At 37.6% G+C, this 27,892-nt stretch overlaps 1 protein-coding gene across 4 annotated transcripts; it reads right to left on the bottom strand.

Annotated features, from left to right (window-relative positions):
* Positions 1-45: 45 nt before the first annotated feature.
* Positions 46-23,149, bottom strand: DDX52 (DExD-box helicase 52). 4 transcript variants are annotated; one of them, XM_077745557.1, is made up of 15 exons: positions 23,045-23,149; positions 21,801-21,996; positions 17,355-17,485; positions 16,235-16,420; positions 14,049-14,192; positions 13,343-13,454; positions 12,189-12,261; positions 11,478-11,681; positions 9,559-9,649; positions 7,431-7,553; positions 7,147-7,297; positions 6,880-6,955; positions 5,543-5,614; positions 4,875-4,967; positions 46-2,553 (listed from the first exon to the last, which is right to left on the bottom strand). In XM_077745557.1, the coding sequence occupies exons 1-15, from the start codon at positions 23,129-23,131 to the stop codon at positions 2,496-2,498; spliced, it is 1,797 nt and encodes a 598-aa protein (XP_077601683.1). In that variant the 5' UTR covers positions 23,132-23,149; the 3' UTR covers positions 46-2,495. The 4 variants fall into 4 exon arrangements, with proteins under 4 accessions (XP_077601683.1, XP_077601684.1, XP_077601687.1 ...); XM_077745558.1 differs by having other exon boundaries at positions 7,431-7,520; XM_077745561.1 differs by having other exon boundaries at positions 21,801-21,962; positions 23,045-23,122.
* Between the last annotated feature and the right edge of the window lie 4,743 nt (positions 23,150-27,892).

The following is a 27,892-nucleotide window of genomic DNA, read 5'->3' as shown; positions in this document are numbered from 1 at the left end:
ATTAGTTTTATCTTTCACTCTTGCCTTAGGTCTTTTACAAGGAAATCATTTGTTTAAATGTTTATTTTTGAGAGAGAGCCAGCACGTGCACACGCACCGAGCTGGAGACAGACAGCTGGAGGGAGACAAAGGATCCTAAGTGGGGTGGGCTCTGCTCACTAAGCAGAGAGCCCTATGCCAGGCTGGTACACTTGAACTGTAAGATCATGACCTGATTGGAAGTAGGATGCTTAACAGATTGAGCCACCCAGGCACCCCCAGGGAAACCATTTATAATAGTTATCCTTTATTGGGCACAAATCACTGGTCGGGAACCTTACCGAATTTTTTTAAATTCTCAATGTCCCTAAAAGTTAGTATTGGAATTTTACAAGTGAGAAAACCAAGGTTAAAAGAAGTTGTAATTTGTGCAGGTCATAGAGCTGCAGAGCAGTAGGACCAGGATTCTAGTCCAGGTGTTTCACATAAAAGCCCTTGCTCATTTCACTAGACCAGCTATCAGTTATCACCGGTTCTCTTTTCATAACTAATTTCATTCCTCCTTTTCTTTAGATGTAACTGAAATTTGTGTAGCATATAGTTCCAACGGACATAAAGATGCTAAATTCAGTATGAATCCATTGATAAACTAAGCTGATACAAGTTGATGTCACCATTGTTATTTAAGGGTGGGTAGTTACACAGGAGAAAATAGTTAAAAAAAAAAAAGAGAGAGAGGAAATAAAGTCAAATGAAGGGACTATATCAAGGATCAAAGAAGATGTGATCTGTTTCTGCCTGGATAGTTTGTTTTCCTTTGCTTGTGGATTCCTACATCTACTAGACTCAGCACAGAAGGTCAGCATTCCATGACATGTTAGATGCCATCCTCTGATGCTTCAGCACCTTGGGCTTATGTATATCACAGCATTTGCACACTATCTGTTCCCTTACTCTGTACCCACTGCTACACTCTAAGGGCACAGACTGTTATTAAGCTTTGTATTCCTAACCAAATAGATGATGTTTGTTTAAGGAATATTTGGCATGAATTTGTAATATGTCAGGCATAGAGCTGGGTCCTTCCAACGTTGAGACATAGTTGTTATTAACCCCGATTTCATACGTGAAAAAACAGAAGCTCTGAGAATTAAAGAATTCAAAGTCACACAGTTAGCAAGTAGGTGGCACCATCACAACTACCTCTAGAATATATAGTGTCAAGGATCTGTTTGCAAGAACAAAGAAAAATCACAAGCTTGTAAGTTATTTTTTGCACCTTATAACAAATGGTCTCCATTTACATAAATTCTGAAGATGAACAATTTGTCTCATTTAAAATTTTCAAGTTGGAATCTACCTGTTCTGACTTTAGAACAAAAGTCTAAGAATAAAGGAAATTAATAAGTGTAATTCAAATGCTACTGAGCTAAGATTATTTACATTATAATAATGTAGTAGTGTTGATAATAACTAACAATCTTATCAGGTGGGAGCGGATTTTTTATACCAACTGTACAAGACTAGCGACTAAGAAAAATCTGCAAAGAGTGAATAGTCTCTATCACTATATAACCTTAACTCTCTAGCTTTGGCAGAGACCTGTTTTCTAAATGGATGCAGGGCCCAAAAACCTCAGGAAAGACAAGCTGTAAGAGAATGCAGCCACAGGTATATCAAGTAACAGGAACATTCTTCCTTATCGGGATAAAGTGTTTATCAGTTTTCAAGCAAAGTCATCTTGAATGGAAAGAGACAGGAAAGAGCATGATTAAATGATGGAAAACGGAAGTAAGAAAGGGAGAGACTGACCATAATCTTGCACTTGCAATACTATGAGAAGTAAGGTATAAGCTATCTTACCAGTGAGGTATAAGGATATTTAATAGACCAAAGAATTTAAAATCCTAGGGAGCTTGAATAACCAGCCACAGAAGAGGCTATTTGTTGTTGCTCATATATAAAAGGCCATCAACAATGTAAGAAACAGTAAAATAAAGAGAGTAGCAGATGGTTTCATTTTGGTAGACAGCCTGTGCTGCTTCTTGTCCAGCACTCTCCCCCCCTCCCCAAAAAGTGAGGGTGGAATGGGTGGTGGTGGTAGTAAGGGGCATTCAGTCTCAAGGCTCTACTTTGAAATCTAGTTCCAGATGACTTTCCACAGCATACATCACACCTTTCTTCATACTTGAAGGAAAAATCCTTAAAAGTTCACACATTTGAGTGTTAATTTTAGTATAAGCTTTTGTTCTTCTATAAGAAGTATCTCTCTGGATTCAAACCACAGAAATGTCAATGAATGTTATTTCCATTGTGTAATCACTTAAAAGTCACCTACAAATTGAAATTTAACATGATGCATTGATAGTTTAGTATCATTTTTCATCAGTCCCACGTTCTTGTAGTTGCTTTCAAATGTTATAGGTGATTAAAGGATTTGAAGTATTCCATGAAAACAACATTCATGCTGGCTCATAAAATTCCATTTTTTATAAAGTCTTTTGAAAAGCCGGTTTTTAACTTTTGTCTTCAAGAGCTACTTTCTTCTTGTTGTTCTGACAAGTGACATTTTTCCTGTGACAAGGAAATTAAAGCAAGCTGAATCCAAAATTCTAGATATTCATACTGCCAGTTTAAGAAACATTTCCTGAAGTCTACTGTATAATCAAGTACGTGAGACACTAGGAACACAAGGATGCATTGTGGTTTCTGCCCTTTAGAAAACCACAAACTCCTAAGTGAGACAGAACATCAAAGTAAACCACACTACCAACATGGTATAAAAGACAGTCTGACTCTGGCCTAATACTAAGAGTTCACATTGATTAAGTGCTAGATACTGTTATAAGTGCTTCATACATATCAAATCAGATAATCTTCCAACCTACTTATGAAAAAGATTCTATTATCACCCTCATTTTATGAGGCAGAGTGGTTGAATAACTTGCTGATCATCACACACTGGTAATAAATGTTAATATGAACCCTGACAGTCTAATTTTAGAGTTTGGGGAATCCCATCAATTAAGTGTTAACAAAGAAAAAGGAAACAAGTTTTGAGAAGATAACCAATGTTTGCATACTATAGTTTAGTAATGCAAAGCTCCTGGATGTATACTAACTCATTTAATCCTCAACCAACCTTGAGTAGCAGAGTAGCAATGATTTACGTACTTATTTCTATCAGACATAGGGGTGACTTGTCTAAAGTCATACAGGAAAAGGTGGTATTAGACCCAGTTCTTCTGACTCCAAATCCAATTTTACCCTCCACTGTACCAGACTGAGTTTATAGTGTCTAAAGTGAGGTCTACTAGGCAACAGGATTCAGGTTTATATGGAAAGCTGGGCCTAAAGATATGGACTTCAGAGTTATCAGCAAGGTGTGGGTAGGATCATTAAAGGAACATCTAGTGTAAAAAGATGAGCTAAAGTCAGATCAGGTGTTGTTTACATACTCTATGAAGAAGGATGGCTTTTAAATATAAAGACAATGGAGACAGCCACAGCATCTTACATGGGAGCTGAAATGACAAGATTTATACCAAGTGTCCTCAAAGTCTCATAGCACAGCTTAAAGTTTTAACACCTCAAGTGTAAATGCTACAAACTTCCAAAAATCAACAAAGTATAATTCTTTAAAATACTGATGTTTCTTATTAATATTCAACATAGCCATCATCTTACACTCTAGTTGATTTCTGACTTTAGTTAAAACTTTCATCAGCTGCTTCTCAGTGCCTGAAGAGATTACATTTCTAATTCTTGCTTTAAGATCACCCAAAGAATAAGGTTCTGATGTACACACAACAATTCTGATAGAGCCCACCACAAGAAAAAGTCAAACACGATAGATTAGGTAACCAAGGTGGCCAAGCACGGTGACCATTTCTACCAATCCACTGGTTTAAGTGTTACCCAGAACTGCTGCCACAAATAATTTAAAAATGTATTAAGAATTAACAAAAATGAGTACATACAAACAAAATTTAAATGTTTTAAGTTTTCAAATGACACTTTTGTAAGTTTGTAGCATTTAGTCTTCCCAAGTTATTAAAGCTTAAAATTGCACTAAAACTTTGGGACACCGTGTTCACTCTACATACTTGAACCAAACATTACTTCTCAAAGCCAATACAAAATGTCAAATAAGACTCTTATTTGACTTAGAAGGAAAGTGCAATGCCAGTTGCCATGCCTGTCTCTTTTATATGGCCTAAATTTTACCTGTTCCTAAAGACAGTTCTGCCTCCTTGAAACTTCTTGTAACTACAATTCAGAATATTTCCAATCTCTAAACTTCTATTTTATTTAAAAATTATTCTCTAATGTTTTTTCATGTAATGTTTTTTCTTTAAGTAGCATAAAGAGTAGTATTGACTAGCATAGTTTTGACTACCCCATCAAAAGGGTGTCTTTTGTTGTGTGTGTGCTAAAAAATCAATGCTTTAACATCTTCATAAAACTGAGATAATCCACTACAAATTTACCCAAGTCATACTTTTTAGAGGTGTTACAGTGTGCTTCAGCATAAGCCTAAGATCGTACTGAAATCCTGCCTAGAATAGGGAGCTTCAGGGACAACTCCATCAATGTGAGTCAACAGCCCTAACTGCCTCAGCAAAATGTCCTGAGGTAAGCTGTATGGAGGTGGTGGGTAGTGCAATCCTAATTCAGAGTGAACTGAAATCATACATTCAAAGATGGAAAAAACATGATCATTAATATATGAATACAGAAATATTCCAAGACTGAATCATCCAAGTTCCCAAATCACAGGCAACCTAAGATGTATTACTTTTATTACCTGCTATTGAACCTATCAATTCTACCTCAAAAAATTTATCCTAAGGAAAACTAATGCCAACTAGTAACTTTTCTCATCATATACTTACTGCTTATTCTTAGCTTTTTCTAAGAAATATTTTGGAGTTGTACTAATGCTCTCCCTTTCCAATGGCTTCTTAATCATCTTTTTCTTTTGTTTGCTGCAAGTTACAAAGAGAGGAAAGAATTAAATTCAGTGGAACTTAATCAAAAAGAGTTAAAGCTAAAACTGGTTTTGATCCTTGATCACGTAATTCACTTTTTAATCTACTTACAGGTTTATGGTGACGCTATATCCACTTTAAAATGCCAAATTACCTAATAGCATTTAGAGAGGTACCCAAAAGGATGATAAATTCAATCAATTTCTTAAAAAGGCACCAATTATAATTAAAATATATTCTGTGTCATGCTTATAGCCTGTGCCAACAAACATTAAAGTTTGATTTGGGGCACCTAACTGCTTTCTATTAGTGCTATGAACTAAAATCAGTTCTAAGCATTGAATAATTTTTTTAAAATCTGAATACTTAACATTTCAAGAATGAAAAAACTGACAAGAAAAGAACAGATAATATTCACACATATTAAAAAGGAAAACTTTTATTTTAAAATTTCTAAAAGTAGTAGTATTGCTAGAACTGTAATTGTAAGAATGCAAAAGCAAGAGTGCATACACAGAGAAAGAGAGAGAGAGAGAGAGAGAGAGAAGATCTAGATAAATTCAAGATTGTACCTTGGTAGTTTTTGGAAGCCTTTTATGTATTCTGGTACAGGACATCCAGCCTGCTGTATAACATTGGCAATACTGAAAAAGGAACCCATAATCATAAGTCTGTATCTGGTTAAAGTGATGTTTATGCATTTAAACCCTCTGTACAATTCAAAAGGAACTAAAACTGCACAAACAAGAAAGTAATGCAGGATAGTGTTCTTCTGTAAATTACCACCAGATGTAATCACACTAGATTAGAGAGAGAACTATTTGCTAGACTGAAATCCACATGACGCTAAGGAATTTTATCTAGCAGTTATTTCTCCTTAACATTTATCAAGCCCTGAAAAGCTACTAAACCCAATCCTGGTTGAGGGACTGACTAAAGAAGGCGCAAGCTTCAGTTTATTAGATACTAGTCCTTACTATGCACTTGGCATTGTCTTAGGCTTTTCACATACATGGTAATTTATTCAACACACACAACAACCCTTTACTATCAAAATACTATCATTATCCCCATTTCCCAGATGGAAAACCGAGAGGCAAAGTTGTGTTGATAGGGAAGTCTTCACATTCACATTCTTGGAATTACTGAGGAGACTGTAGGTGAATCTAGGCTGTTGGAATATATTCCCCTACACATGAACTTGAGAAAGTCTGCTCAAAGTGAATCCAAGGCTGCCAGAGCCAATGTTCAGAAGGCACAAATCAAAATCTTAGCCAAAACTGATAAACCGATCAAAGTACAAACTACTTTTGGCCACAACTCAATTTCATTTGTTAGAAATGAAGTACTATCAATTATTATGAGTCTAAATTCACTGTAGGCAGCCAAAATGTAGGAAACTCTGCTTTTATTTTAAAATCTACGATGACAGGCTAAATTAAGACCTAAGGTTCTAAAAGTGTATCATATGTTACCCAGGCTTCAAGGGGCTACAACGGAATCATACTGGAATAGGTTACTAAAATAGTTTTTCCTATGACTAAATATAAAACTCCATCTGCCCCTAAGAGTAAAGGGAAGAATGCACAATGGTTAAGGAATAATTTTGACTGAGATGAAAAGACTCAGGGGTTAACTTTATTCACTAATCCAAAAACCTTACTATTAAATTGTAAATAATATCAACCAGTGGCTATTGAGAGAATCCTGAGTCTGAAATTTAACAATGAACATTCCATTATGAATACTTCCAAAATCTAATAATAGATGGGCAAAATTGAGGCCCTTTGATCATCTTTCCCTTGGTCATGGCTAGAATCTGGTTGACTAACACCATAATAGAATTTGGAACCTGACCATTTTGTAATTATCTGTTAATTATGTGTGCAAGTTATTTTTCCTAATTTACCTTCTTAATAATGGCTTATCATCCTCAGTGAAAAATGTAACAGCTTTTCCTTTATGTCCTGCTCTTCCAGTTCGACCTAAAGAAAAATAAAATCAGACCATAAAAAACACTTTTCTGGGGAGAGGGAACTTCAAGATTTACATAAGTCACTGGCTTTTCACTAAAATGAGTACTAAAATAATAAGCACATTGGAAGGGAATATGAGGCACTAAAATGAGTGGTGCACAACAGTAGCAGTGGGGGTGGGGACAGGAAAGACAACTCACCAATCCGATGGATATATTCCACTGAGCTGGTTGGAAAGTCATAGTTGATCACCAAGTTCACACCTTTAAAATCAATCCCTCTGGCTAGCAAGGCTGTACATATAAGAACCCAGATTTTTCCAGCTCTGAAGCTATGGACTGTGTTATCTCTCTGGTTAATAAAACACATGTTAAATGTTTTAGTACCACTCTAGGAACAGAAAACAAGTACTTCATAAATTTCATGCCAATATTTTAAAGTTTAGTAGTTCTTTATCATTTTGAAAGTATACATTTGGCTTTACCTGTTGCTGTGTTCTGTCTGCATGAATAACATCCACATTAATACCTTCATAAATGAGCTCATGAAATAGTTCTTTAGCCCTTTCAATGGACTGAACAAAAACAAGAACAGGTGGGTTGAAACCCTAAAAGAGGCAAAAATCAGCACATATAACCCATAATCAAGAATAAAGTCACAGTATTCATGTGGTTTTAGTTCATAAAAGCACCCAGTTCAATTTCATGTACTTTTTATTGCCAAATTTCTCAGATCAGAGGTCTATACCTGACTCCATCTTCTTCACCACCCATTCTCTACTCAACTTAAACTCTTATTTTCATCTTGCTAATTCCAATAATGTCTAATGAATCCCCTTTACTTTTCTACAATGATAGATGCCCACTCCTTAAAACAGTCATCTCTTGGCTTCGGTGCCTCAGAGATTTTTAAATTCTGCTAAAATGTATTAACTGTTTTTTTTTTTATTCATTGTTTATCCTAATTGTGGGTGTTTCTCCAAAGCTTAGTCTTTGGTTCTCAGGTCTCTCAATATAACCACTATCTTACTATGTTAGACTCTCAGTTATCAACTACCAACTCTAACCAGATGATGTTTGTATTTCTATCATCAAACCCCACCTCTCTTTCAAAGCAGCCTTCTATATTTTCAATTGCTCTATTAGGGCTTAACCTTTTTACTTTGGCTCACAAACTCCCCTTTTGGAATTTATTGGGGCTATGAAACTTTCTAATAGGCAATCATGTGTTCACACAAAATCTGACATATTATTTCAGAGGGTTTAGAGACCTCCTAAGGATCAGACATGGCTAGAAATCCCTGATGTATAATCTCTAGTGAGTATCCATGTGTAAAAACCTTAGATTTCCCAGTTTCAAACGATATCTTTAAGAATATTGATGAAACTAATGCACATAGCATCATGTGCCAAGCACTATTCTAAGTACTATGTTTATATTAACTCATTAATACTAAAACTATTGTATGAGGGAGACATTATTATTTCCATTTTATAGGTGACAAAGGCATGAGGTTAATTTGCCTAAAGCTAGAATTCCAGTCCAGGTAGTCTGGCTCCAAGGTTCAAGCTCTTCGCCACTTCTATAGTCATTAGGTACTTGCAAACACCTTCCCCTTTCATCCTCCAACTACTCTTAATTTTCCACCACTGAGGCTGTCACCCTCATTTCCTTCATTTATTTCATCTCTCCAACCAGCCAAATTAAACAACCTACTAATTGGTTTCCTTACTTTCAGTCACTGTTTAAGTAATTTTCCTTAAAATTATTCAAAACTTCCGGTAGTTTCTCTTAACATGACCCCTACTTTCCTGTCCAACCTGATCTTTAATTCTCACCATAAACTCTTTGCCTCAGATAGGTGACTTCTTCAGGAGTCTCCAAACCCACTGTGTTCACATCCACTGCTTAAACTTTGCTCTAGCTACTCCTCCAACCACCACCTACCCCACACTTTTATCTCACAGGTCCTTCAAGGCCCACAGTAGTAGCATTTCCTCCTTAAGGCTATCGCGTACCAATTCAACTCTCCCTCTTGGCCCCACGAAGACTACAGGGATGCTTAAGAAGAGCCCTCTCTAGCCTTTAATGACACTTTATCACAAGTTTTCTTACATAAGCATGTTTCTTTTATCCCCTAAAAGAGAATAAATACTAAGAGCAGGGCTTAGGATTTCTATTGTTTCATTATCCCCTACCCTGACCCCTCATAGTTAACTTTTTAACTACAGCTTCTACTCAATACTTACTGAAGGGATAAAAACAGAAAACCATACTCAGTGTCCTACTCATTCTATAATGTTCCAGTCTATGAGAAACCAACAGAGGAATCAGGGAAGATGAAGGGAGCCAATACAGACGTGGAAGATGTAGAAAAAAGAGGCTTTCAGGGCAGGAGGTAGGTCTTTTCCTAGCCCACCCGGAGCTGGGAACAGAAAACTTAGCATATTCTAAGTGGTGAGCCTCCCGCCCTGGGACAACAGCTGACCTAATATGCTTACAAATTTACCACCAGATTACTAAATATGATATAAGAATAGTGCTCAGCCTCCCACCAGTCATATAAGACTTGATGAATTTCATCCAAATTCAAGAAGATAGTCCAAATATACCTTTTTAACAAGTTCTCTCATGGCCAGAAGTTTCCCAGTCTCAGACCCAACAAAGAGAAGCTCTTGTTCTACAGTCTCTACTGCAGAATTCCTGAAAGGAAAACATAACTGAATTCTAAATAAATGAAAAAATTTACATATAACCCCAAAGGAATCAACCTTTCCATTGTCAATATAAGGATTTAATTATTTATACTTAATCTGAAGACAAGGTTATTTATTTATTTTAAAGTTTTATTTAAGTAAACCCTACATGGGACTTATACTCACAACCCTGAGATCAAGAGTTACATGGTCTTCCAATTGAGCCATCCAGGTGCCCCAAAGTTATTTTTAAATGTTTTATTCTAACTATAAATGTATTCTAAAGAAAATATGATTGGGGCACCTGGGTGGCCCAGTCGGTTAAGTATCCAACTTTGACTCAGGTCCTGATCTCATGATTTGTGAGGTCGAGCCCCGCATCAGGTTATGTCCTGACAGCTCAGAGTCGAGCCTGCTTCAGGTTCTGTTTCCTTCTTTCTCTGCCCAACCCCTGCTTACATTCTGTCTCTCTCTCTCAGAAATAACATTAAAAATTTTTTTAAAGATAAATTTGAAAAATGTAAACAGTAAAACCAATGGTCCATAATTCTACCATTTTGGAATAAATTTTACATTTTGTTGTAGTCTGGTCATAAATTTTCATGTATCTAATTATTCAGTCACAAAATATTTCTAAAAATAAAATTACTGGATCAAATAATGAGAATAATTTTAAGGTTGTTATTACTTGTTTCAGCTTTTTTCCTTAATGATTAGCAAGAGGTTTTTTAATAGACAGTTGGGGGTGAGGTATCTTATGGCTTATAAACACTGTAGGATGCGTAGTACATTATACTATGTCATAATTATTTTTTCCCTTCTGTTGTCTGCCTTTATGTCTATGATGAATTTGTTCTTTCTTTTTTTGTTTTAACTTTTAATGTTTTATTTATTTTTGAGAGAGAGAGAGAGAGAGAGAGAGAGAGCTTGAGCAGGGANCTGAGCTGAAGCCGGACGCTCAATCGACTGAGCCACCCAGGCGCCCCTGAATTTGTTCTTTCTTTTTTTTTATTAAGTTTATTTATTTTAAGAGCAAGTGCATGTGCACATAAGCATGTGCAAGAGTTGGGGAGGGGCAGAGAAAGAGGGAGACCGAGAACCCCAAGCAGGTTCCTGTGTAGTCACTGCACAGCCCAACACGGGTCTTAAACTCACAAACTGTGAGATCATGACCTGAGATGAAACTAAGAGTCAGATGCTCAACCAACTGAGCCACCAGGTGCTCCTACTTTCTTTTTATATTAACACAAGTTTTAAGTTTAAAGTAGACAGGGTATTCTTTATTATTCCATTTGGCTTCTTTTTTTACTTAATATTATTAAAGTATTATGAATACTTTTTCATAATAATTTTGATACCTATCATTTCTTAGGATGCATAATATTCTATAAAGTGGCTATAATTTCCTACAACTTTTTTCTACTAATACACATTCACTTAGCATAAAATGTTCCCCCCAAGTATTTTTTAAAAGGAATTATAAATCAAAGGGCTCAGTAACATCAGCTTCCTCCTCTGTCATCCTACTTAATTAAGACATCAAAGAAACTACATCTTCTGGGTGGCTATAGAACTCAATTCATGATTTGTGGATGGGAAAAGTCAACTGAATGACAGAAATACTAACATAACAACTTGAGAATCTCCCCTTGGATTATTCTAAAATAGAAAATGCTTAATCAATCTTGACTTTAAAGAATGCATGACTTTCAGTAAAACTTTCCCTGTTACTAATCTAAAGCTAAATAACCTATCTCCTTGAGTCTAAAACAGAAAGGACTTACATTAAAAAAAAAAAAACAAAAAATAGTGGAATAATACAGAAGAACAATTACCTTGCTCCAATGGATACAGTGATGACATTGTCTAGGTTGAGTTTGCACCACTGCTCCACATCATATGCAAAAGTCGCACTGAACATAGCTCTTCTGACCTTATGGGATGTGCAGGCCAGGAAAATGGAAGCCAGCTGGTCTCTGAACCCAGTTTTGCCATCTTCAAACAGTTTGTCTGATTCATCTACTACCAGCCACTCAACACTAAGAAATAACAACACAACATGTAGGTATTGAACTGGAAGATCTAAGATACTTCATTAAACTGTGGGGACACAAGAAGTCAAACCATTATGCTCCTTCTCAGGTCCACACATCATACCAGAAAAAGGTAAAAGAAAAGTCATCAGGAAAAAGGTAAAAACAAGATAAACATAAAGTAACATTCTATTCTGTTAGCCTCAAAGAAATGAGGTCCCATTAGCAAAAACAGAGCTTCACTTAAACCTTATAAACTCCATCACCATTGCTGAAAGCTGTGAAAATGTCTAGGGGAATTCTGTACTAATCGCTTATCAGGATCTGTAACTTTCTTCCAGATCAGATAGTTATTTTCCTACGTGTTTAATGAAAATCATTGTTCTCAGCACGAACACTGACTGAAAGTTGGCAGATAGCAAGCTCCAAAAGCCAATAATACAAGCAATCAAGGACAAAATATAATCAACTAAGTGAAAATACACATAAGAAAGATTAAAATGTTATCTGTACCTTGTTAAGTCTATTCCTGGAGGATCCTGCTTTAATAAGTAGATTAGTCGATTTGGAGTAGTCACAAGAATATCTATAGGAGAAACAAATGGTACAAATTGCAAAAGCAAGATTCATCTCTCTCTCAAACTAGGGAATTAAGCCTCCTGAATTTCAGTGAATAACCTGAAGAGGGGAGAGGAGGGAGAGGTTATACTTGCTATCTTACTAGACCAACACAAGTTCTTTCTTATTTTTTTTTAATTCATCATAGCACAAACTATGATTACTCTCCTTTTATTATATTTGATCTGCCTACTCAACTTCTAAGAGGCAAGAACACTATAACACAACAGTGTTATTTTCAAACACTTCATTTTGTTTTTCAGGAAAATCTTTTCTTTTTTTAAAAAAAAATCTTTTTATATTTTATTTATTTCTGAGAGAGAGACACAGCATGAACAGGGCAGGGTCAGAGAGAGAGAGACACACAGAATTCAAAACACGCTCCAGGCACTGAGCTAGCTGTCAGCACAGAGCCTGACATGAGGCTTGAACCCATGAACTGCGAGATCATGACCTGAGCCGAAGCCAGGCATTTAACCGACTGAGCCACCAAAGTACCCCAAAAATCTTTCCTTTAAATGAAATTTTACTTAGAAGCTCAAGATGAAAGACAGGTAAAAGCTGGTTTTCTGACTGATACAAGGGTAGGGATGTGAGCCATTCTTATGTGCTGAGTATTTCCATGGCAGATTAAAAATCAATAGTATAAGGCAGGGTTTCTCAGCTTTAGCACTACTGACATTATGGTCCAGATAATGTTTTATTGTAGGGGAATGTCATGTGCATTGTAGGATGTTTAACAGCATCCCTGGCCTCTACCTACCACAGGTTAGTAGCACTCCAGTTCTGACAACTTAAAACGTCTCCAGATATTGCCAAATGTCCGTAGGGTGGAAGGTGGGGTGGGGGCAAAATTGCCTCTGGTCGAGAATCACTGGTATATATGTATATAACTACCGAGTGGGAATGGGGAGATCTCTTTCAGCTTCTCTAAAAACCAAACTAATTGTGTGCACAACTATATTTTAAAGAACTTTTCAGTGGCAGTAAGAATATTTGTAAGTTGTAAATCCCTTGCATGCTCTACAGCTCAAGCATGAATCCCTTACCAAACTTCTTAGATGATTTAGGTCCAAATTTCTTGGCTGCCACTGCTGCTTTGTGGATCATGTGTATCCTGAATCCTGTTCCCTCAGAGATTTTTACTAACTCTCGGTGAATCTAAAATGGAAAATGACAAAAATATTAGCTGCTAAGATACTTAAATAAGATGTATTGTCTTGTTTGCATTGTTAAAATAAATTGCCAATCCATGAATAACTGAAATTAAACCCATGATAATATGTACATTAACCTGGAATCTCAGAGTTTTCCAATCTGCTACATACTGTTTTTAGAACACAGTGCTATTATAAAACTATTTCATGCTTGGCATGTATTTTCTATTAAGCACACTGGAAGGATAGAGGTCACTGTATGGTTTTTCTGTCTCAAAAACTGAGATGAGGTTCTTTTGTAGGTGAGAAAATTACATTTTAGAGAGGAACTATATATTACAGTAGCCTCAACTTAAAAGATCTTAGAGCATTTATCAAAGAAACATCGTTAATGTTAAACTCATTGCATTAGAACATTATAAAAAGACTCAAAAAACTTGCCCATGAACAGTGAGATACAGAACATAGTGCCCTGTACAGAATACTTGCCCATGCCAAAAAACAAGGGTCTTACTCTTTTTGAGACCTTTTTATTACCCTCAAGTAAGAAATGACTGAAGCAAACACCAAACCCATCTTTCGAAGCTACAAGTCACACCTGGTTGGCAAGTTCTCGTGTTGGTGATATAATCAGGGCTCTGAAGCCTTTATTTGTGGGTTGTTTTAGTTGCATCAAAATGGGAATGCTAAAAGCCAAAGTCTTTCCAGATCCAGTAGGAGCAGAGGCCAAAAGTTCTCGACCCTAAAAACAAAGTACATGAACATAAGCTTTTCCTAGCCTGGTTAAGTAATGCAACCAGCCAAAGAAATAATAAAATAATCATAATGAATGCAATCATTCATATTCCCATTGTTAATCTAACTTTCCCCACATTTGCTTTTCTAACATCATCCACCCCTACCACCAGTCCCCCAGTGGAGTTTCTGAGCATTGCCACTAAATTCCATTTGAACTGGGTAAAGAATATGGATAACTAAAATCCAAAGATAATTCAAAACCTCAAGTGTTTCTATTATTTCAATATTTTACTAAACTCTTATCAAAGCAAAATTATAAAACCAACTCTCCCCCAATATCAGTATTGCTCGCTCAATCCCTAGAGAAAGTGGTTTTTTTTTTTAAAGCTTATTTATTTATTTTGAGAGAAAGAGCTAGTGAGTGAATGTGGGGGAGGGGCAGAGAACAAGGGAAAGAAAATCCTAAGCAGGCTCCACTGCTGTCAGCACAAAGTCAAACTCGAGCCTTGATCTCATGAACCATGAAATCATGACCTGAACTGAATTAAGGGCTGGACACTGAACTAACTGAGCCACCCAGAAGCCTCTCCACAGGGAAGGTTTTAATAAGTAACAGAATAGCTTATGGTAACAAATAAAAAGTGGCAATAGCCTGAGTGACAGTAATTTATAGGTGACAGTCTTCAAAGTCACTATGACTTTTAAAGCTTTAAGCTAAAGTTGTAACAGAAATAATCTTAAATGAAAGTTAGAAGCAAATTTACTACAATGTGAGTCAACATCATTCAGATGTACTCTCACTTCAGTTCCCAAAGAAAACGGAAAGAACAAGTATGGATGAAAAGATAACACGTGTCTTTTGGCTACCAGAACCAAAGGCCATCTTGGCTACATGGGGGAAAACGTCAGCTCTCATCGGTATAGAAAGAAACCTCAGAAAAATTTAATTTCCAAAACTCTTAAGTTAACCCATACCTCTAACAAACCAGTAGAGAAACAAATTGTGGTATTTTCAAACAACAGAATACTACTTACAAACTACTGATAAATGCAACATGGATAAATCTCAAAATCAATATGCAGAGTGAAAGAAACCAGAAATAAAAAAAATAAATAATGAATGATATCACTTACATGACATTCTGGAAGACGCAAAACAAATGCATAGCAATAGAAATTAGAACAGTGGCTACCTCTGGGCAGGGGTGAGGACTGAATGGAAAGGCACAGTAGAATTTTTGGGGACAAGAGAAATGTTACACATCCCCATTGAAGTGACAGTTATATAGGGTATGCCTTGTTGGAATTCAGTGAACCGTGAACTTAAAATCTATTCAGTTTTTTAAATTTTTTTTTTTTTTAATGTTTTATTTATTTCTAGGAGAGAGAGACAGAGACAGCATGAGCAGGGGAGGGTCAGAGAGAGAGGGAGTCACAGATTGAAACAGGCTCCATGCTCTGAGCCGGCAGTCAGCACAGAGCCCGACGCGGGGCTCGAACCCACGAACCGCGAGATCATGACTTAAGCGAAAGTCGGACACTTAACCGACTAAGCCACCCAGGCGCCCCTCAGTTTTATTATATATAAAGTATACTTCAATAGCAAGACGTGTTGGGGGGCAAAAAAGTCAGGCTATGTACAAGAATTCTGTATTTCAGGAATAGTTCCTGGGAATTATAAATGAAATCATAGATGAATAAACAGAACATAGTCCCTATTCTCAGAGGGTTTACACTCTAGTAAAATGCAAAAGGTAAACATAATTAGTATAAATATAGAGTAAAGTGTAAGATAAATGTTATAAGAAAAAGAACACACTGAATACCTTGGAGAACTGGTGGTAGAGGAAATAGTGCTGGTAAAAGAACAAGAGCACATCAAATTGTAGAGATATGGTGACACAGGCATTTGAGATGGACCTTAAAAGTAAAGGGAGCATTTCAACAGGAGGAGATAAGGTAGAAAGGAAAACTTCAAAAACAGAAGAGAATGAGCTAACACACAGAGGAAGGAATGTTAGAGGCATCTTAGATCTTTATACTCACATGCAGCATAACCGGAATGGCTTGCATTTGGATTGGCGTAGGCATCTGGAAGCCTGCGTCTAGAATGTTCTGAAGTAGTCGAGAATTGATTTTATACTCCTGGTCAAGTTGCTGAAATGTAGCAATTGGGTCTGGAAGATCAGTTCCTTGGACATGAATTTTGTGTTTATTCCGGAAGAAGTTTATCTGAAAAGTGAAATAAAGGGGTCACCATAGCTATGGTCATATACATTGTAAGATGTTATAAAGCAACATTAACAGTTTCTAGGAGAAGCTTTAGTTAACATGAAACTTTCGGTTAAATTCCAAGTGCTAAAAGATACAGGTATTAGATATATTTCATGCCCTCACAGAGAGAAGACCTTAATTACAATAAAACCTATCCATCCACTTTCTTCATATTAATGTGTCAATGCCATGAGTAATGTGTTACTCCTATTAATATGCTATCATGATAATCGTTAACTTGTAATTTTATATAAGCTTCTAGAAGGCAGACATAGAATCCATCTAGTATTTTTCTTTATATGGCATTTACCACACAGTGCCACTGCTTTTTGATGATTTACTCTAAACTCTACTTATTAAAACCGAGGACCAAATGCAGAGTCTAGAGTATTGATTTGGTTTATTTTCCATTCTCTGATAGACAGCCAAATTCTGGATTCTGGGTTCCTGAATTGAGCTGAACAGTATTCTCCATCTGCAACATGGCAGGCGTGCAATAGACATGACAATGGTATATTTGTTGTTTCTTCTGTATTCTACTCCCCCTAGTCCCAAGGCATAAAATGGGTCTCTTAAGAATTCTAACTCTCAAATCCCTGTCAGAGGAAATCTTCCTAAACCAGTGAGCTTAACAAAGAGGAGAAAGGGAACAGATTTTGTTTATCAAAGGGGATATGAAATTTTTAAAATCTGATTCCAAATACATTTTCTTGAAATTTGAACAGGTCAAGAAATTACATAGTATGTAGTATATAAGTGCAGCAGAGTTTATAATAGTGTGTGACTGTGTGTGTGTGTATACACACATACCACATTCACTTTTACCAACAGAATAATCCAAGGACAAAGAAAAACTCACTAGAAAAGGAACTGAGGCTAAGATTTTTCTAACCTTTTCTTTTCTGAGATTCTCCAACTTTCCTGAAGTTAGTTTATTTTCTCTTTTAATTTTTTTATCTTCAATTTTTGCTTCCACAGATGACATCCATTGTATAGTGGAACCTTCTTCTTGAGAAGTAATTTCTACAATATATATCAAAAAAATTAAAAGATTTTAAGTGCAACATCCTTCTTTTCTTAATGTTATTCATTTTTGAGAGAGAAAGAGAGCACGTGAGCAGGGAGGGGCAGAGAGAGAGAGAGGGAGACAGAGAGTCCAAAGCAGGCTCTAGGCTCTGAGCGGTGAGCACAGAGCCTGATGCAAGGCTAGAACCCACAAACTGTGATATTATGCCCTGAGCCAAAGTCAGATGCTTAACTGACTTAGCCACCCAGGCACCCCTTAAATGCAACATTCTTGAGTGTAGCAAACAGGCCACAGCTTCACACTAAACAAAAGTAAAGCATTAGCTAATACAACTAGAGAAAAACTAATAGGAGGTATAAAAACTGGAAACAAAGAGGCAAGTTCTCTTTTGGTAAAATCAGAGCTCTGAAGTCTTCTCTTCCTTTTGTTAGTTATTTCAGCTGTGTAATATGTAGATGACTGTATGACTTGAAAACATTTTCAAATTGAAAATACTTAAATAATAGATTCCTATTATTTAATAGGAATAGGAATAGGACGCCTATGTGGCTCAGTCGGTTAAGTGTCCAACTCTTGATATTAGCCCAGGTCATGATCTCCTGGTCCCTGAGATCGAACCCTACATGGGGCTCTGCATTGACAGCCTGGAGCCTGCTTGGGATTCTCTCCCCTCTTCCCCCAACCCTCCCCCCCTTGCTCTATCTCAAAATAAATACATAAAAAACATTTAAAATTTTTTAAGAGATTTCAAGGAGGCAACCAGCTTTTACATATGTAACCAGTTAGAAAATAACTATGAAAGAAAATATTTCACTTATAATAATAATGAACATAGCACAGTAAGGATTACTCACTAACATAAAGATAGCAATTCTCACTAATCTATAAAATTAGTTCAATGAAAAGTAATGACAGGATTGTTTTAGAAACCAAAACTAGCTGACTTTAAAATTCATGTGGCAGATACCTGGGTGGCTCAGTCAGTTGAGTGTCCAACTTCTGCTCAGGTCTCATCTCACGGTTCGTGGGCTGGAGCCCTGTGTCGGGTTCTGTGCTGACAGTACAGAGCCTGCTTGGGATTTTCTCTCCCTCTCTCACTGCCCCTATCACTATTGCACTCTCACTCTCTCTCAAAAACAGATGAATGACATTTTTAAAAAAGTATAAATTGGAGAAATTTTGACACATACATACACCTGTTAAATCATCACCACATTCAAGCTATATCCATCACCACCCTGAATTTCCCTGTGGTCCCTTTAACACACTGCCCCATCCCTATGCAACCACGTACCTGCTTTCTCACTGCAGATAATTTGCTTTTTCTGGAATTTTATACAAATGGAATCCTGTAGTATGTGTTAAATTTAGTCTGGCTTCTTTCACTCAGAGTATTTATTTTGAGATTCATCCATGTTGAAGCATGTATCAGTAGTTAACTTTTTTATTTAAAGGTAGCATTCCATTGTATGGATATATAACTTGTTTAAGTATTGAAGGACAATATAATGTCCTATTGAAGGACATTTGGGTCATTTCCAGTTTTTAGCTACTGAAACTAGAGCTGCTATGAACATGTGTGTAGAAGTCTTTGTGAGATCATAGGTTTTCCTTTCTTAGGTAAATTCTTGGAGTGGAATAGGTGGATCATGATAAGTGTGTATGTCTAACTTTTTTTTTTAACTCCTTTGTCAATTTCTACCCAAAAAGCCTATTGGAATTTTAATTGAGTTTGTTTTGCATCGATTCTACATTATCATCTTAGGGAGAAAATATTTAGTTGACCAATCAAAGCATGGCATGCCATGGGGCACCTGGGTGGCTCAGTTGGTTGAGCGTCTGACTCTTGATTTTGACTCAGGTCATGAACTCATGGTAGTAGGATTCAGAATCTCTCTCTCCCTTTTTCCCTCTTCCGCACGTGTGCACATGCAATTTCTCTCTCTCTCTCTCTCAAAGAAAAACAAAAACATGGTGGCCACACCACTCTGCACTATGCCACATATGTGCTAAGTTATAGCACCTATCTGTGTGTTTCTGGTTGCCTAACATTTGAATCCTTTTTCCAAGTTTGTGGCTGGTCTTTTTTTTTTTTAAACTAATCTTGGTGGAAGGCTTTATGAAACTTCCTTGCAACCAGGGAAATAAAATGACTTTTATCGTGACACTGTAACAGCAAAACTGTGGAAACAAAGTAAAATGTCCTTACACAAGGACTTGTCAATTCAATTACCTAATAACATCCCTACAATGTGTGATGGCATAGTACACACTATGATTCAATGAACACAGCAGTGGACTTCCTATTGATACAATGTTTCTGATGGACAATTCCAAAATACCTAAAGTTAAATCATTTGTTAACACTGAAATTCCATTTCTTTTTTAAAAAATGTTTATTTTGAGTTAGAGAGAGAGAGAGAGAGAGCCCGCGCAAGCGAGCTCGCCCGGGCATGCAAGTAGGAGAGGGGATGGGAGAGAGAATTCCAAGCAGGCTCAAAGCTTAGTGCAGAGCCCAATGTGGGGCTCCACCTGAGGAACATGAGATCACAACCTGAGTCGAAATCAAGAGTCGGATGCTTAACCGACTGAGCCACCCCAAGTGCCCCTGAAATTCCTTTTCTAAGAATTTATCAGATATTAACCCCCAAATACACACAAAGAAAAGGGGAATGGCATTTATTGCCAACACCATAATAGCAAAAGTGAGGAAACAAACTAAATGGACACTACAATGGAATTTGTTAAATTGATGGAATTACAATGGGATACTATTTTGTGTTAAAATGAGAAAGGCACTTCCTACTGATTGCAAACAACCTCCAAGATATACTGTTGTTGTTGTTTTTTAACAAAGTGTAGGAGGAGGGAAGGTTCAGAATAGAATAACATATATAGTATGCTATTATTCAGGTATTAAAGGGAAGTATAAATATAGTGAATATATATCTTTACAAAAATACACAAAAAAATGATTAATAGTGGTTGCCTCTGGAGAAATAGGGGACTAGAAATAGTGAGAAGAATGGGAAGAAAATTTACTTTTCATCTCTGTATAACTTTTAAAAGCCATATATATGGATTAACTTTATTGAAAAAAGTAAATGGCTAGGAAACTTAATAGATATAGCAAAGAAGAAGATAGAGTACAGAAAAAAAACACCTATGAAAAATAGGCAAAGAGTAAGAACAGATGGTTCACAAATGTTGAAATGTAAATATCCACTAAGGCATAAAAAAAATGCTCAACCTCAACAGTTATCAAGAAAATACAAACAAAAAAAGTTTCATTTGTTAGATTGACAAAGAATTTAAGACCAGTAGCATCCAGCATTGACATGGGTGTGGGAAGTCATTTTTCAGTATCTCTTTAAAGAAAGAAGTGAGCACACCCTTTCAGCCAGTGATTCCACTTTTGGAATGCTAATTACAGAAGTAACAGGACCAGGGGGCGCCTGGGTGGCTCAGTTGGTTGAGCATCCCTGACTTCAGCTCAGGTCATGATCTCAAGGTCCATGACTTCGAGTCCCGCATCAGGGTCTGTGCTGACATCTCAGAGCCTTGGAGCCTGCTTCAGATTCTGTGTCTCTCTCTCTCTCTGCCCTCCCCCATTCTCTTTCTCTCTCTCTCTCAAAAGTAAATAAACATTTATACAAAATTAAAAAAAAAGAAAGAAAGAACAGGACCTATGGAGCATCTGGGTAGCTCAGTCCCTTGAACGTCGTCAATAGGACTCTTGATTTTGTCTTAGGTCATGATATCTAGGTTTGTTCATTCAAGCCCCACCTCAGGCTCTATGCAGACAGCAGAGAGTACAGAGCCAGCTTGGGATTCTCTCTCTCTGCTCCTCCCTGCCCTCAAAAATAAGTAAATAAAAACTTATTCAGATTTTTAAGAAAAAAGAAATAACAGGATCTGTACAAAAGAATATATGTACAAATATCTTTTTTTTTTTTTTTGAGAGTAAGCAAGAGAGCAGGGGGAAAGGGGCATAGAGAGAGAGAGAAAGAGAATCTTAAGCAGGCTGCATGCTCAGTGCAGAGTCGAACTCAGAGCCCGATCCCATGACCCTGGGATTGTGATCTCAGCCCAAAATCAAGAGTCAGAGGCTCAAGCAACTGAACCACCCAGGCCCTCCACAAGGATCTTTACTATAACAATATTTGTAATGGCAAATACCTGGAAATAATCTGAATGCCATTAACTAATGGAATGACAGTAACTATCTGACTTGTAACCTTAAGCCTGTATTAATTTTTTTGTAACTGAAAGAAAATAATAAAGAGGTGAAAAAAGAAATCAAGAACTAACCTGAAGTCATCGTCTTCCTCTTTTTCTTGTTCTGCTCCCTTTTCCTTTCAATTAGGCTTTCTTTTTTCTCTTCATCTTGAAGCTCCTGATGAGTTCTTGATGCTCCACACTCACATGGGACAGACTTCTTGTTTCCAAAGAAGTCCAGTCCCTGCAGCACCTCTGAAGAATCAAAGTCATATTTCCTTTTTCCTACCTAAAACCCAAAAAATTTAAAATGCAATCTACCGACAGACTGACATTGCTTTCACCCAAGCAGTATTGGCAGTAAGGATGTGGGTATAATAACTCACCAACTTTCTTTTTTACTCTTTCACCAAGTATATGTTGAACTGACAAGTGTGTTTTGGTCAAATGGAATACAAGATAATAACTTTTCTGACCTTTTAACAGTAATAACAATCATAATAGCAATCACATATACCTTTATCAGCATAACACCTATATGCTGTCAGGCAGATTTCTAAGTATGCTTATATATATTAAATAACTTCAGTCTTCAACAACGATAAGAGATAAACAGCGATATTACTGATGAAAAAAATCAAGGCATTAGGAGGTCAAACAACTTGACCAAGGTCTCAAAAGTATTTGGACCCAAAAAATCTGGCTCCAGAGTTCAAACGCTTGACAACTAACACCATACTGCCAGAGAAAGGTGAAACACACGTGCCGCCCAATGACAAGACTGATACTGAAGATTTTCCATAATCGGGCCCCAACTAACTTCTCCCGGTTTATCATTCACCCATCACTTCCCTACGTAAGATTCCCTATTTCTAAACCACTCTTCTCATAGGTAACCTAACATGTCATGAGGTTGTGGGAATAAACAGACCCATGTCCACTAAAGCTATATGCATGCCAAGCCAATCTGGGTAGACTCCAGTAAAAGCAACTGTTCTCTTCATTTTGGGTTAATTCTGTTTTTGAAATCCCTTTCCCCCAGTTCTGGAGAAATAGAATACTTTTGAAAGTATTCTAACTATACTTTGAATAAACTAGAAAGCGGGGAGGGGAGAAGTGTTTCCGTCCCAGTCCCACGTAAGTCTATAAAAGAATAGTAAGAGTTCACTCCGAAGGCAGGTCTTGGCCCGGTAGGTCTGCGCACGAGCCCAACACAAAAATAAGGGAAATGCCCCAAGACCAGGCCGCGGTCTCTGAGTGCCGGCTCTACCGGCAGCTAGATCATTCTCGGGTTCCTGCGCCTTCTCAGTTACACAGACTTGCTCCGCGCACAGTACCTGGAATCGCGCTGCGTCCGCCGAGAAACGTCTCACGTCGAATTTGGCCCCCACGCCAAGCCGGCGAAAAAGATCGTGAGCATCCATTTTTACCCAGAAAGCTCGGCGCCCTCAGGGCGCGTGCGCAGAGGACTTCCTCTCCCAGAAGGTCTGGGGCCGGGCCGTGGGTGGAAGTGGTTCTAGAGGGGCGGAGCCTGGCGACTCTGAGAGGCTAGATCGGTTTACAGTCTATAGTCTGTCTTTATTTGTTCATTCAAAAATTATTTATCAAGGTGCTCTTATGCCGGGCACTGTTCCAGACTTTTATGGGTAGTTTGGTGAACGACACCTTAAGACTCTTTACCTCAGGAAACTTGCATTTTAGTGGAGACAAAATTGTTAAATAAGATAATTTCTGAAAGTGAAAAGCGCTATGAATGAAACAAGTAACGGTGTAATTGATAGAGAAAGGGACGGGGAGCCACTTTTAGGCGAATTAGTCAGGTTCATTCTGAGGAAGTGATGTTTGAGCTAAGAGAAGGCAGGCTTTCCCGCATCTGGGAAACAGCATTCTAGGTAGAGGAAAGATGTGTTTGTTGAGTGGGGGGGAGTTTGGAACATTGAGGAAATAGAAAGTCCAGGGTAACTGGAGCCAAGTTTCAATGAGGAAGTGTGGTACAGTTAAGGTTGGAGGTACAAATAGAAACCAGATCTCACAGAATATTATAACGAGGTCATAGTAAGGAGTTTGGTTTTTAATCTAAGCTCTCTTTGAAAGTATTATTTACTTATTTATTTTTTTGCTGTGAGAACATGATTTAGCATACTACTTTATATTTATTTTCTTCATTGTATTTGTACTGTACAAAATTATTCACTTATGCATTGCCTCTCCCCTTTCTAGAATGAAAGTCCATGAGTACAAGAATCTAATTTGCTTCACAGCTGTATTCCCAGTTTCTGTGCACTCTTCAATAAATATTTGATGATTGAATGAGTGAATGTTTTATAAAAGATTACTCTCGCCATTTGGAGAATGAACATAGAAAGGCTAAGAGCGGAAACAGGGAGGCTAGTCAAAGTAGAAACGATGGTGGTGGCTTGGATTAGAGTGGGTCTCTGTGTGAATAGAGATGAATGGATAGATTTGGAATATATTTGGAGGTAGAACTAAATGCACCTGATTGATTTTATGTGGGGGTGAGGGAAAAGGAGGAATCATAGAGATCACTCCTAGCATTTTTGCTTGAACCCCCGTGTAGATGGTTTGCCATTTACTGAGCTAGGAACCACTATGGAAGAAGAGGGTTTTGGTGAGGATGAGAGTGGGAGTGGTGGTGATGGTGAGGAATTATTTTCTTATGTTTTGAATATGTTAAGATACCTACTTGACTTTAAGTGGAGAAGTCTGAGTAGAAAATAGTGTAATTCCTGGGGCACCTGGGTGGCTCAGTCGGTTAAGTGTCCAACTTCTGCTCAGTCATGATCTCATGGTTTGTGAGTTTGAGCCCCATGTTGAGCTCTGTGCTAACAGCTCAGAGCCTGGAGCCTCCTTCAGATTCTGTCTCCCCCTCTCTCTGCCCATCCCATGCTTATGCTATATCTCTCTCTCTTTCTCAATAATAAATAAAAAATGTTAAGAAAAAAATTTTAAATAGTGTGGGTAATTTCTTTACATTCAAGGAAAGCAAGTGTGGAGTAACCACAAAATGGAGGATGTAAATCTGCTGTATTCTCAGATGGAGTCAGTCCCCCACTTCCCACTCCCAGAGGGAGAATCGTCCCGTTCAACTTGTGTCCACTTTTTAAAAATAAGTATTTCTCATGAAACATGACCCATAAGTGAAAGCCCTAAGTACTTTATCTGTTGCTTCATGAAAACAATTTATCTCAACATGGGAGGAAAATAATTGACTTAGAACTTATTAGGAAGTGAAGTGTTGACCTTCAATTTAGCATATAAATATGGTCACAACCATGTAAAAACTCAACATGTGAAACTGTAAATACCATACTTTACAGGTGATTTAAGGAATTTCTAAGAATAATTCTATTTCAGGGCGCCTGGGTGGCTTAGTCGGTTAAGCGTCCGACTTTCGCTTAGGTCATGATCTCGCGGTTCGTGGGTTCGAGCCCCACGTCGGGCTCTGTGCTGACTGCCAGCTCAGAGCCTGGAGCCTGTTTCAGTATGTGACTCCCTCTCTCTCTGACCCTCCCCTGCTCACGCTGTCTCTCTCTCTCTCTCTCCTAGAAATAAATAAAAAACATTAAAAAAAAAAAAAGAATAATTCTATTTCATGAATTTTCTACTCTTTATGAGCTGACTTCAGAACCCAATCCCTGTGTAAGTGGTGACAGGCCATATCTAAAAGCAGAATCATGTGGCCAGCAGACCCATGAAAAGGTGCTCAATATCATTCATCATCAGGGAAGTGCGAATCAAAACTACAGTGAGATATCACCTCATACCCGTCAGAATGACAAAAATCAAAACCACAAGAAACAACAGTGTTGGCGAGAATATAGAGAAAAAGAAACTGTCTTACACTATTGGTGAAAATGCGAATTGGTGTAGCCATTGTGGGAAACTGGATGGAGGTCCCTCAAAAAATTAAATATAGAACTACCTTACGATCCAGGAATCGCACTACAGAATACTTACGCCCAAAATACAAAAACATTAATTCAAAAGGATACATGCAACTCTATGTTTATTGTAGCATTATTTATAATAGCCAAAGTATGGAAGCAGCCCACATGCTCATTGATAGATGAATGGATAAAGAGGCTGTGATATATATATATGAATACTAGTCATATATAGGAATATTAGTCATATGTATAGGAATATTAGTCATAAAAAATGAAATCTTGCCAGTTACAAAAAATTGGATGGAACTAGAGAGAGACTATATTATGATGCTGAGCAAACTAAGTCAGTCAGAGGAAGACAAATACTATATGATTTCATTCATATGTGGAATTTATTTTTTTTTTAATTTATTTATTTCTAGGAGAGAGAGAGAGAGACAGCGGGAGCAGGGGAGAAGCAGAGAGAGAGGGAGTCACAGACTGAAACAGGCTCCAGGCTCTGAGCTGGCAGTCAGCACAGAGCCCGACGCGGGGCTCGAACCCACGAACCGCGAGATCATGACCCAAGCGAAAGTCGGACGCTTAACCGACTAAGCCACCCAGGCGCCCCTCATATGTGGAATTTAAAAAGCAAATGAGCAAAGGAAAAAAAAACAGAGACAAGCTGAAAAACAGACTCTTCTTTAAATTGTTTTTAATTTGGGAGTATATATATTTTTAAATTTTTAACAAAAAAACTTTTTGAATGTTTATTTATTTTTGAGAGACAGAGCAACGAGCCCCTGCTTGAGGGGCAGAGAGAGAGGGAGACACAGAATCTGAAGCAGGCTCCAGGCTCTGAGCTGTCAGCACAGAGCTGGAGGCAGAGCTCGAACCGATGAAGGATGAAATCATAACCTGAGGCAAAGTTGGAAACTTAAAAACTGAGCCACCCAGGTACCCCTTATTTTTTTAATTTTTCTTTTAAAAAATTTTTAATGTTTTTTTTTTTTATTTCTGAGAGAGAGAGAGAGGGAGAGCAAGCAGGGGAGGGTCGGAGAGAGAGGGAGATACGGAATTTGAAACAGGATCCAGGGTCTGAGCTATTTGTCAGCACAGAACCCTACATGGGGCTTGAACCCACGAACTGTGAGATCATGACCTGAGCCAAAGTTGGATGCCTACCCAACTGAGCCACCCAGGGGCCCCAAATTAAAAAAAAAAAATTTAACGTATTAAAATCGGTTGCATTTTTATACACTAATAATGAAGCAACAGAAAGAGAAATCAAGAAACTGATCCCATTCACAATTGCACACACAAAAAAATTAAAAACCTACTAGTAAACCTAACAAAAGATATAGGAGATCTGTAAGATGAAAACTATAGAAAACTTACGAAGGAAATNGCACATGTACCCCAATGTTCATAGCAGCACTCTCCACAATAGCTAAAACATGGAAAGAGCCTAAGTGTCCATCAACGGATGAATGGATCAAGAAGATGTGGTTTATCTATACGATGGAATACTACATGGCAATGAGAAAGAATGAAATCTGGCCATGTGTAGCAACATGGATGGACCTTGAGGGTGTTATGCTGAGCAAAATAAGTCAGGAAGAGAAGGACAGATACCATACATTTTCACTCTTAAGTGGAACAGGAGAAACTTAACAGAGGACCATGGGGGAGGAGAAGGGAAAAACATAGTTGGGGAGAGGGAGGGAGGCAAACCATGAGAGATAGGCATGGAGGAGGGCACTTGTTGGGACGAGCACTGGATGTTGTATGGAAACCAACTTAACAATGAGCTATGAAGGAAAAAATTTTAAATTATTTAAAAATAATCTCTACACTCAGTGTGGGGTTTGAACTTAAGACCCCAAGATCAAGATTTGCATGCTATACCAAATGAGCCAGCCAGGCATCCCCAACAGATTCTTAACTATAGAGAAGAAACGGATGGTCACCACAGAGAAGGTGGGGGGGGGAGGGAGGATGGGGCAAATAGGGGATGAGGATTAAAGAGTAGACTCATCATGAAAAAAGTAAAATTATAAAAAAATAAAAGCATGATTATGAACGTGGTCACTTAGAAAGATTGTGTGAAAAGGGGTGAGAAAGGAACCCAGGACTGACCTCTAGAGTATCCAACATTTAGAGATCAGGTAGAGAAGCCTACGTCTATAACACAGAAATTTTGAGAAGTAACCAGTGAGATAGGAAGGCAAGGAATGTGGTGTCACCAAAGACAGAAGAAAATCTCAGGAAAAAGGTAGGCTGTTTCAAAGGCTGTTG

Source organism: Crocuta crocuta, unplaced genomic scaffold, assembly GCF_008692635.1.
Source record: "Crocuta crocuta isolate KB4526 unplaced genomic scaffold, BGI_CrCroc_1.0 scaffold333, whole genome shotgun sequence".
Taxonomy (NCBI): Eukaryota; Metazoa; Chordata; class Mammalia; order Carnivora; family Hyaenidae; genus Crocuta; species Crocuta crocuta.
Note: the sequence above shows the minus strand (reverse complement) of the source record. Positions and strands in the feature narration are given on the sequence as shown.

Bases quoted from the DNA above. Each gene is read 5' to 3' on its own strand.
- DDX52 (XM_077745557.1), bottom strand. From the start codon at position 23,131: ATGGATGCTCACGATCTTTTTCGCCGGCTTGGCGTGGGGGCCAAATTC. The intron at 7,554-9,558 runs GTATATTTGGAC...TGCCTCTTTTAG, and splicing joins TGAGAGAACTTGTTAAAAAG to GGTTTCAACCCACCTGTTCT. The intron at 2,554-4,874 runs GTAAGTATATGA...TCCTTGTCACAG, and splicing joins GAAAAAGCTAAGAATAAGCA to GAAAAATGTCACTTGTCAGA.